This window comes from Juglans regia, chromosome 7 (genome assembly GCF_001411555.2).
Source record: "Juglans regia cultivar Chandler chromosome 7, Walnut 2.0, whole genome shotgun sequence".
NCBI lineage: Eukaryota > Viridiplantae > Streptophyta > Magnoliopsida > Fagales > Juglandaceae > Juglans > Juglans regia.
The window spans coordinates 10,505,914-10,517,514 of record NC_049907.1 but is presented as its reverse complement, the minus strand read 5'-3'; the positions used below and the strand labels follow the sequence as shown (position 1 = coordinate 10,517,514).

At 36.3% G+C, this 11,601-nt stretch overlaps 1 protein-coding gene across 10 annotated transcripts; it reads right to left on the bottom strand.

Moving 5' to 3' along the window:
* Positions 1–228: 228 nt before the first annotated feature.
* On the bottom strand, positions 229–11,318 carry LOC108996469 (cyclic nucleotide-gated ion channel 1-like). 10 transcript variants are annotated; one of them, XM_035691816.1, is made up of 10 exons: positions 10,585–10,647; positions 10,077–10,196; positions 9,781–9,977; positions 5,633–6,021; positions 2,665–2,865; positions 2,272–2,576; positions 2,075–2,186; positions 1,468–1,704; positions 989–1,383; positions 229–737 (listed from the first exon to the last, which is right to left on the bottom strand). In XM_035691816.1, the coding sequence occupies exons 2-10, from the start codon at positions 10,103–10,105 to the stop codon at positions 428–430; spliced, it is 2,175 nt and encodes a 724-aa protein (XP_035547709.1). In that variant the 5' UTR covers positions 10,106–10,196; positions 10,585–10,647; the 3' UTR covers positions 229–427. The 10 variants fall into 10 exon arrangements, with proteins under 10 accessions (XP_035547709.1, XP_035547705.1, XP_035547706.1 ...); XM_035691812.1 differs by lacking the exons at positions 9,781–9,977; positions 10,077–10,196; positions 10,585–10,647 and adding exons at positions 6,333–6,452; positions 6,819–6,999; positions 7,295–7,468 and having other exon boundaries at positions 5,633–6,230; XM_035691813.1 differs by lacking the exons at positions 9,781–9,977; positions 10,077–10,196; positions 10,585–10,647 and adding exons at positions 6,333–6,438; positions 6,819–6,999; positions 7,295–7,468 and having other exon boundaries at positions 5,633–6,230.
* Between the last annotated feature and the right edge of the window lie 283 nt (positions 11,319–11,601).

Here is an 11,601-nt window from a genome sequence, read left to right as displayed (position 1 = left end):
TAATTGAAACACTAGAAAATATCTAGTTTGGGTATTGAGAATATTTTAGATATTCTCATAATATTTAACTACTATTTATTATTTTATTATTACTTTTCGTTAACTTTTTATTATTATTTACTATTATTTAATATTTTTTTATTATTTTTTTATTATTATTCACAGAATACTTAAGAATACCTCACCCCATACGTAATCTTGGCAGAAAAGAATATGTACTCATGGAGATGAAGAAAGTCAATGTATTTGAGTCTCTCCATCGACACCAGAAGGCTGAAAACATGGCTCTAAGATATAAAGATGGGAGTTTGCTTAGTACATATTGTTACACACCACATCCTACATACAGAAAACGCTTGCACATGAACAATGTTTGTGAAAACTAAACTTGCGTGATAATCACTTGAAACGCCATATATACTACTAATTAATGACCTTCAGCACTGAAATCTGGCACAGCAGGCTTCGGTGGTAGTAGCTGTAGCACTCTTTGTGGCGCTCTGGTACTGGTGCGTCCACCCTTTGGTCGTCGCAAGGCTCGAAGTAAATGGGCGGCAAACCTTGATGCATAAATAGTTGCACCAAGACTTGCCGAGGTCCCAGCTTCATTTGCCAAAGCAAATTGCAGTCTATCTTCAGCATCACGCAAAGCTCTCTCATGGCTTTTCTTAGAGTAGCGGCGCCAAGCTGATTGGATAAAACAGGCCGCCCATGTTCTCCATTGTTGGGAGTAGGACCTGACAGATTTTAGCATATTTAATTATATCAAGGATCATTCGCGCAGATGAGGAAGATTATCAGAGTTCAAATAGCGATTATTGTACTTTTTTTAAACTCTTCAAGAATATTTGTGTTAAAGTTATTATAAATAATTCTTTGTGACAACGATAATGCAACAAAGCAAGAAAAACCATCATCTTTTTCTGTTTTGATAGCGATATATGGAATAATTATCCAAAAAGTTAATAGGCATAGCTTAAAGCCTTACTTGAAAGTGTGCTGCAACTCCTTGCTGTGAAGTTTCCGAAACTGAGAAGCCACAGTCTTCAAATCCTCGGCCATTAGAGCAAAGGCTTGAACCTCTACTTTTGCCACAACTGTTCTTGTTGAAAGGGGGAATGTGGTCGACGACTGGGCATATAGGGCCCAAGTAAGAAGCTCTTCTCCACAAAAATCACCGGCTCCAAGATCAGCAGTGTTGAAAAAACCAGTTATTCCACCATTGGTAGTGAAAGTGGCTAGGTTTCCTCGCATGATAAAGAGCATCTCGTCCACTGGATCCCCTTCACGAACAATGTAGCTCTTTTGTGTGTAAAGTACTGGCTTGAGACGATCAACCAGCGGATCCCACAGTTGTTGATCCATCTTTTTGAACATGGGCACCTTAAAGATAAAATTAACTCAATGAACACCTTAGCTAAAAAAAAGGACAAAATGATGCACAAAAACAATCAAGGGAAGTATTACCTTCATAAGAAGATCGAGGCAAAGATGGCGCTTTATGTCCCTTCTGAGATCCTTGGGAAGGTTACGGATGAGATTCTCTTCCTCCACACCTCTTGTTTCTAGCCACTTGTACTGTTCATATCGTCTAACCCGCTCCCTTAATTCGTTAGGGAGCATACGTTGGGACATCCACTGTTCGGCATCAGTCTTCCTCACTCTCATTTCTTCTACTCTCACTGTTGTGGATTGCAAATATTTCTATAACAGCACAAGAAACATGATATATATCACCTCAGTCCATTCTAGAACAATGAGTGTTCTGCGAATAGGTTTTTAGTTGAATGGATGGTGTTAGAAAGAACAGATGCATATCATCATGTTTTCGTTGGTAACATAGCAACTAGAAGGCTAAAATAGAATACAAGAACTCATGTTGAGAATAAAATACACCTCGAAGGTAATTTATATTGACGAATTAGCTGAGAATCTGATTCTGTATAAAACCATCAGTTGGAAGGTTTAGACATGGTGTACATGGATTGAAAAATTAGAAGTGCATGAAAATGTTCTCATAATGCTACAACATGCAATAGATTGGCAAGAGAATCTATGAGGACCAAAGTATTACCTGCATATTGCCTATAAGTAATGAGAATAAGACCAACCCAGCGATGGCTATGGAAACAGCAAAGACTATCTCCCAGAAATATGTAGTTGTATCCAAGCTTTGGCCTAGAGAACTGAAAGAAAAGGAAGGGTACAAGTTAAAAATGACTTACTATAAGTTGACCGAATCTTTTTTAGGATTTATATATAATTACTAACCTCAGACTACGCAATCCCCACCAGAAGCAGTAAGACAATTTGTCTATAAAGTTTTTTGATTCCACCACTCCAGACTTCAAAACATTAGTAAATATTCCATAGTCGAACGGATCATTAGGTGAGTTTTCCTTCTTATCATCTGGTTCGACAATACGACAAGCATTTCTAATATCTCCGAAATGTGGATCAACGTCACTGCAGTAAAAACCATGATCTAGACAACTCGTAATGTTCGTACTGCACATTTTTTTCCAGCAAGCAACCTGACGTTCTATGCCAAACAAGTACCAAAAGGCCCCAACTACCTGGTACATACATTGTTCGTTAACAAACAATCTTGGATTAATAGGTTGAAGAATTTGAACCCAAAAAAAAAAAGGTTACGTAATTTACGTGACTAGCTAGCATGTAGAGGAAAAGATTATAAGCAGCTCCAGCCCATGCTGTCTCAGTCAGAATGCCAGAGGTCCTAGTGACTTCTACATATAGTGGGTAGATCCGCAAAAGCCTCGGCACATATTGGGAGAAGATTACTGCCTTCAACATTTTCTTCAACAATCGCGCTTCCCCTTTCGGCGCCAAAAGTACTACCACCTGCAACACGTCAAAATTGTAAGACTTGCACCTGAGAGAGAGAGAGATATACACATAATTAAACATATATCATATATGTATAGTTCCTTCTTTTACGCTGAGCAATTGACTCAAATTTAATTTCAGCTTGAGTTCTAGTCACCCAGAAGTATCTTCATTTTGATATAATAGTTTGATTCCATAAAAGCAATTCTCGAACTTTGTTATAAGATGCAATTGGAGCATGCGATTGCTGATCATTCAAACACGAGCCACATTTCTTCCACATCAATCCATCTCTCAAAGTGAGAGAATTGTCCTTCATGTGTATGATGTCTCCCTTCTCGAGCAATTGTCCAAGGCTGAGAATATTGCTTTTCATATTTACTACATAAGAAACATCGGAGATGTATTCGTTTTTACCATTTTTTTTATAAATGTTTTTCCTCCCTTTGCCTTCAACTAGGAGTTTGGATAAGTCTCCCAAGTTCACATTTCCGCAAATTCCTTCGATAAGTTCTTAAAATAGTTTTTTCTTTCCGCACATGTGATTGCTTGCACCAGAATCATTAAGGTACCAAGCTTTACATTGTGAACTTGAGTCATCATGAGCAAGAAGTAGGGTAGTGTCACTACCAGTATCATTTGTTTTTTCTGCAACAATATTGGTTTGTTCATTGTTGTTATTCCAGCAATCCGAGGCAGAGTGTCCAAACTTGTTACAATTGTGCCATTGGATGTTCTTGGTATTTCCACTTCCATGCAGTGTGGATCTTCCTCTTCCTCAATTGCCTCCTCGTTCTCAACCTCGACCTCTTGAGCTTTCTACTTTCCTACTGAATTTGGTCATGTCGTTGGTGACTTCCACGCCCCTACCTCTGCCACGACCTCGGTTGGAGCTAGATTTTTCTCAATCATTTAGATTCATTTTTTACTCTAATGCTTGTTCTAGCATGGTAGAATTAACACTCTTTTGCATCCTTTGCTCATGTACTCGGAGAGAACCCATCAACTCCTTAATTGTAAGCTTCTCTAAGTCCTTAGACTCTTCGATAGCTACAACTACAAGTTCAAATTTAGGAGAGAGGGATCGAAGGACCTTTTCGATGATTCGAATGTCATCGATCTTCTCATTATTTCTTTTAAAACTATTCACAATCACCAACAATTGTGAGAAATAATCAAGCACCATTTCGCCTTCCTTCCTGTAAAGCGCCTTAAACTCGCCTCATAATTTTTGCAGGTGAATTCATCTCACCAAAGACTGTTCATCCGAGCCGGATTTTTTTTCTAGCCCGAATCGGAACCTGGATAACAGGATTCCAATTGCGGTTTTCGGCCGGGACAAAATTTGGGACGGTGACGACATTGCAAATCCGAGTATATTTTGGTCTAGGTACGGGTTTAAAACTCGGTACCCGAGTTTATGAATTTTTTTCCCAATCACCTCCAGCGAAGATCTGGCCAACCTGATCGAAGAATACAATCGAGCTTCGTCGTCGATGTCCCATGCTTAGAAGATCAAGGTGGTCCTTTCGCCACCAAAATCTCTCAAGAAAATCTCCCCTCCCCTTAGCATCGATTTCTCTGCGTCTAGATCGCAGTTCATAACTGCCGAATCGTTGGGGAACTCGGCAACCTACCAATATGTCTCGCGGACTTATTCGCCTCCAATTGGATATTCGGCCAGTGCTCGGAATTGCTCCTCAAAAGGGAATTGGTATAGCTACCATGTCCAGCATAACCCTAGAGTTCTATATTCGTATTCGCATTTTGTTCCACAGAGCAATTACCGGCATTGGCCACCAAAAGCCAGAGATTTCTAGACTGTAGAAGAAGTAAATTACACACCAACACAACACCCAAAAGAAATTTGATGATGGCAAAAAAGCAGTAGACCAAACAAAAACAGAACCCGAAATCCGGAATCTAGGTTTTTAAAAATCGAGTTTTGGCCCGGGTTTGAAACCTAGGTTATCCAACCCTTCCTAGAGTATGAATAATACTTTTTTATCCTTTATTCTTTGCTCTTTAAGAGTCCACTTCTCATTTACAGTGTATGCGGCTTCTTGTGACTCAGTGGACTCCGCAAATCCATCTGTAACAATCTCCAACAAATCTTGAGACCCAAACAGAGCTCTCATTTGGATAGATCACGTTCCATAATTATCTTTTCAATGCTTTGAAATTTGTTTTTAGACAAAGTTGGAGGCCATTTCTGGAAAAGTTTGAATCTGTCGTGACCTGGTGCTCTGATGCCAATTTGAAAGGAGAAAATTGTTTAAACTTTTCATACTCTCTTTTTATTCTCTTGAAAAATATATTACAATACATCAACGGCCTCTATATAGGCACATGAGACTCATAGTACTTGATGACCATTAAGTTACTTTTGAAAAAATAAAAGGACACATTATCTGGAAATAAAAAGATAACTTTAACAAATTAAAAGACGCTTTTGAAAAACCAAAAAGTCTTATTCATAGAATGTACAAAAGTCTTCATACGTTGGATTTGTTTAAACTTCCAACAACATCAATAGTGTGATAGGTGCGTTAATAAATATTCAGCTTGCAAATAAATATTATACAAACAAAACAAATACACGACTGATATAGAAGCTTGCCACGTCAAGTCGTATAATGTTTTTTTTTTTTCCTTGAGTTTTTTATGATTGGTTTCATAATAAGCGACGTATTTATGCACAGACTTGTAAAAAGTAACAGAGCTATCTTAGTAATAAACCAGATTACAGATACTTGAGATTGATTGAGTATCACACCCATACCTGTGGGCAGGGAAGGATTGCCAGAATGTCGATAATGAAGTATGTGGACAAATATCTTTTTGCGATTGCCATAGTATCATCAATCAACTCTCCTCTTCCAAACACACGAGAAGGTGGGATAATTCCAGTTCGAAACTGAAAGTATATATGTATTGCATAGAAAGCATCTGTGACTGAACGAAGAACAGAAGCAATAATCGCCAGAGTTTCGTCCGATTCAAAGCTTAAGCATTTCTTCTCCTTATCATCCACCTTCAAAACTGGGGTGTAAAAGAAGAGTGGGTCCAATGCCACTGATATCACACAAGAAAGCACAAATATTTTGTTCCATGTTTGAAGAAATTGATCCTGAGGATCAAGGATTTTAGTCTTCTTAGGACCTGAGTGATCTTTTCGTGGCTGACCATCTACAGAAGGGATGGTTATTGGGTTGTTTTTCAAACTATTAATTGTCTCAGACTCCCTCCCAAATCCTCTCCAAAAACTCTCAAAAAATCTGTCAAATGTAGCTCTAAAACAGTTTCTTGAATATTTTCGATCGTTCATGGAATGTTGATGCTCAAAACTGGAAGATTTCTCCGAACTCCAACTTTGAAACCTGGAAGAAAGGATTATTTAAAGTGTCAAATCCCAAACCAGAGGAAACCGAGCAAATCAATGGAGACTGTTGGGGGAAGTACTCGGGCTTGAACAAACTAACCTTACAAAATTATTTCGCTTCGAATCCATTCCTGCGGCCAATTAGAACTTCAATAGAAAGAGCCCAACTCGTGACTTTGACACACTTTAGTTAAAGATATCAAAAACTGAAATCCAGGCGCTGCAGATCAGTAGAAGTTCAGATTCCATATTCTCTACAATGGAATTACAGAATGTCCCATGCTACGTAATATGAGGAAGACTTTGATACTTCAGAGCAGGGACTAGTCAACTCTGAAGTCAAGCGACAACTAATATTTACCCCTCTTAATCCCCTTTTTACAGTCAGCAGTAGAAATTAATTGGAATTGAAGACTTTGGTACTTGAGAGACAGCATGATAAACGATCAAAATGTAAAGCAAGTTTCTCAACTGGAGTACTAGTGGTGATAAAAAGACAAGAAGAAAATAAAAAGCCGACATAACCTGATCTGTTTGGTTGCAGAGAAAAAAAACAAAATTAGATATAGTTGTGTTTTACTGGTACCTCACCTTTCGTCGTCTAAACGAACAACAACTGTTACAACTCCCAGCCTGACTGACACGCTACGCTATTTTGATATTTCTGTTTCAGCAGAGTCTGTGCCGGCAGTCCCCATATCGCCTAACTTCTCTCGCCTCGAAAGCTCTGTCCGTTTGTTTGCACTCAAATATCAAATATCAACTCTCTGTTTGTTTGCCGAGTAGAGTGAAAGGAAATAAGAGAAGAAGAAAAAATTTAAACTGTTATCTACTAATTTTGTCGGCGCTTCAGAAAGAAAAAAAAAATAGAACAAAAAATAAAAGCCAACCATATCTACCAAGCGAAACTGGTTAAGCAGACTGAATATCAGTGTAAAGGGTCTTGTTCTCTGGGGTTATTATTCTTTTATTTTATTTTCTAACCGTTTCTTATCTACCAAACAAAAACTGAAACAGAGTGAACGAAAATGCATAGAACTGAGCATATTTGGAGTTCCTTACATCTGTGTTGCTTTCATGGATGCTGTGAAACAACAAGAATGGTCTTCGTTATTTGAAGAAGAACTTCCGTGAAGAAGAAGGCAGAGAGCTCGGAAGAAAGTTCGTGCGAGCGATGACTATGAAGTCAGCCACCAAAGTGAGCCTCCATGAAATTATTGAGTTCTGTAACTTTGTGGTGGCACCCTCCTGCTTCTATTATTCGTTGTTTTTATAAACTAATTTATTTTTAATATAAGATTCTTAATTAATTACCCACTTGGATGTGACTTTACTTTGTAGTCTTCTTTTCTTTATTCTTTTAAGATTAATATTAGATATAATCTTATAATATATAAATTCTGCAACTTTCTTCATGGGTGTCCGAATCTCACGCTCACTATTATCACGTTGTTTTTATAAATTTATGTATTTCAATATAAGATTCTTTTCTTTACTTTATAGTCTTCTTTTCTTTATTTTTTTAATTGGCTGTTTAAGTCAAATTTTTCTCTCAAATAATAATTGGCAAATGATAATTTCAATCTCATAGTAATATAGCAAGGACAAGTACAAACACCGTATTTACAATTGACTTACAAAGCAATAAATATGAAGTATGGGTTTGTTTCTTAACACAAAGGATATGACTTATTCTCTATCATATTTAGTTTATAGCATAAATCAATTAATATTATTGATTTATTATATTTTTCATTTTTTCTCTACCCTGATCATTTTCCTATAAATAGGAATGAGAAATAATACTTGCAATCGTGAGTGCGCAAGTATCGTGCAGTCATTTTGAAAAAAATGAATAAATATGAGACCCACATGAAAAGAAGTTAATTTTTTAATAGTGGACCCCATTCTTTTTTCAAAACGACTGCACGGCGTTTGTGCATTTCACGACTGTATGTAGGATTGCTGAATAGGAATATACGTAATGATTTAAGTACGATTGAGAATAACATAGATATATCCCTCAAAGTCTCTCTCTCCCTTCCTCATCACCTTGTTTATTTTATTTTATTTTCTACATGGTATCAAAGCCACAGGTTCGCTGTAGACTTTTTTCATAATTTTTACGGCATTTTTTTTGGCAAGCTTGTCAACGCTAGGGTAAATTTTAAGGCGTTCTTTTTTGGCAAGCTTGTCGCCTCTTGGTGCTTTCCAACCTTCAACGCTACTCGTTTTGAAACCAAATTTCAAAATTAAGTTTGCATGGTATAGATCATCTGATCTATGAATGTCCCATTCCCATACACAACGAAACCTTTTTGGTAATTTTTTGACATTCTTTTTCGGCAAGCCTGTCAACACTAGGGTATCTTTTCGGAGTTCTTTTTTGGCAAGCCTGTCGCTGCTCAACGCTTTCCAACCTTCAACGCTATTTGTTCTGAAATCAAATTTCATAATTAAGTTCGCATGGTACAGATCTTTTAATTTGTGAAAGACCTGATCCCAGATCCCATACATATATGCTATCATATTATATATATGTATGTATTAATAATTTCTGTAAATATATAATATATTGTTATTATGGATAAAAGGGTAGTATAATATAACATATACCATACCTTGTAGAGGATTGTATATATGTTTGGTTAAAATTGATGAATTTATGTTTATGGAGTTTTCGGAAATTATATTTGTATTATTGGGAGATGATTATTGGTGATAAGTAGTAATTATTTGACGTCCTGTAATATTTTAGTATGTATGGTAATATAATTTATTCTCTATTTTATTTAATTTATTGTGTAAATCAATTAGTATTAATTAATATAATTGATTTATTATATTTTCGTTATTTCTTTACGTTTGGTTCCTTAACTCCTCTCAATTTATTATATTTTTATTTTTTAAAAATATTTAAAATGGATATGCTACAGTCTCATTGGAGGCTCCGGTTGGGCTTAACATATACTTTTCTATGTGTATTTTTTTAATTTATTTTTTATATTGATTTTTTTACACTTTTAAATATTTTTAAAAAATAAAATAAATTTAAAATATCATTAAAAAACACTTCCTTAATCTTAGTAAGAAACCAGATTACAGATACTTGAGATTGATTGAGTATCACACCCATACCTGTGGGCAGGGAAGGATTGCCAGAATGTCGATAATGAAGTATGTGGACAAATATCTTTTCGCGATTGCCATAGTATCAACAATCAACTCTCCTCTTCCAAACACACGACAACTAGGTGGGATAATTCCAGTTCGAAACTGAAAGTATATATGTATTGCGTAGAAAGCATCTGTGACTGAACGAAGAACAGAAGCAATAATCGCCAGAGTTTCGTCCGAATCAAAGCTTAAGCATTTCTGCTTCTCATCATCCACCTTCAAAACTGGGGTGTAAAAGAAGAGCGGGTCCAATGCCACTGATATCACACAAGAAAGCACAAATATTTTGTTCCATGTTTGAAGAAATTGATCCTGAGGATCATGGATTTTAGTCTTCCTAGGACCTGAGTGATCTTTTCCTGGCTGACCATCTACATGAGAAGGGATGCTTATTGGGTTGTTTTCCAAACTTTTATTTGTCTCAGACCCTCTCTCAAACAATCCTCTCCGAAAACTCTCAAACAATCTGCCAAATGTGGTTCTAGAACTGTTTCTTGAATATTTTCGATCGTTCATGGAATGTTGATGCTCAAAACTGGAAGATTTCTCCGAACTCCAACTTTGAAACCTGGAAGAAAGAATTTAAAGTGTCAAATTCCAAACCAGAGGAAACCGAGCAAATAAATGGAGACTGTTGGGGTAAGAACTCGGGCTTGAACAAACTAACCTTACAAAATTATTTCGCTTGGAATCCATTCCTGCGGCCAATTAGAACTCCAATAGAAAGAACCCAACTCGTGATTTTGAGACACTTTAATTACCGATAACAAAAACTAAAATCCAGGCGCTGCAGAAATAGTAGAAGTTCAGATTCCATATTCTCTACAATGGAATTACAGAATGTCCAATGCTACGTAATGTGAAAGCCAAACAATATGAGGAAGAAATGTGATATTTTTAGCAATTTATGACTATTATTTATGAATTTTTCGAGCGACAACTTTAAATGCTTAACACGATTTGATCACTTTACAGTCAGCAGTAACATTAAATGGAATTGAAGACTTTGGTACTTTAGAGACAGCATGATAAACGATTAAAATGTAAAGCAAGTTTCTCAACTGGAGTAGTGATAAAAAGACAAGAAGAAAATATGAAGCCGATATAACCTGATCTGTTTGGTTGCAGAGAAAAAAAACAAAATTAGATATAATTGTCTTTTAGTGGTACCTCACCTTTCGTCGTCTAAACGAACAACAACTGTTACAACTCCCAGAGTCTGACTAACACGCTACGCTATTTTGATAGATAAGGTGATTTTATCATAATACCCCTTATACAACACATTGTTGTACAATGTGTACAACAATGTGTTGTATAAGGTGTTGTAGGTAAATCATTTTCAATTTTGATATTTCTGTTTCAGCAGAGTCTGTGCCGGCGGTCCCCATATCGCCTAACTTCTCTCGCCTCGAAAGCTCCGTCCGTTTGTTTGCACTCAAATATCAAATATCAACTTTCTGTTCGTTTGCCGAGTAATTTATACTGTTATCTACTAACTCTGTCGGCGCTTCAGAAAGAAAAAAAAAAAAAAATAGGTCAAAAAATAAAAGCCAACCATATCTACCAAGCTAAACTGGTTAAGCAGACTCAATATCAGTGTAAAGGGTCTTGTTCTCTGGGGTTATTATTCTTTTATTTTATTTTCTAACCGTTTCTTATCAACCAAACAAAAAATGAAACAGAGTGAACGAAAATGCATAGAACTGAGCATATTTGGAGCTCCTTACATCTCATGTGTTGCTTTCATGGATGCTGAGAAACAACAAGAATGGTCTTCGGTATTTGAAGAAGAAGTTCCGTGAAGAAGAAAAGGCAGAGAGCTCGGAAGAAAGTTCGTGCGAGCGATGACTATGAAGTCAGCCACCAAAGTGAGCCTCCATGAAATTATTGAGTTCTGTAACTTTGTGGTGGCACCCTCCTGCTTCTATTATTCGTTGTTTTTATAAACTAATTTATTTTTAATATAAGATTCTTAATTAATTACCCACATGGATGTGACTTTACTTTGTAGTCTTCTTTTCTTTATTCTTTTAAGATTAATATTAGATATAATCTTATAATATATAAATTCTGCAACTTTCTTCATGGGTGTCCGAATCTCACGCTCACTATTATCACGTTGTTTTTATTAATTTATGTATTTCAATATAAGATTCTTTTCTTTACTTTGTAGTCTTCTTTTCTTTATT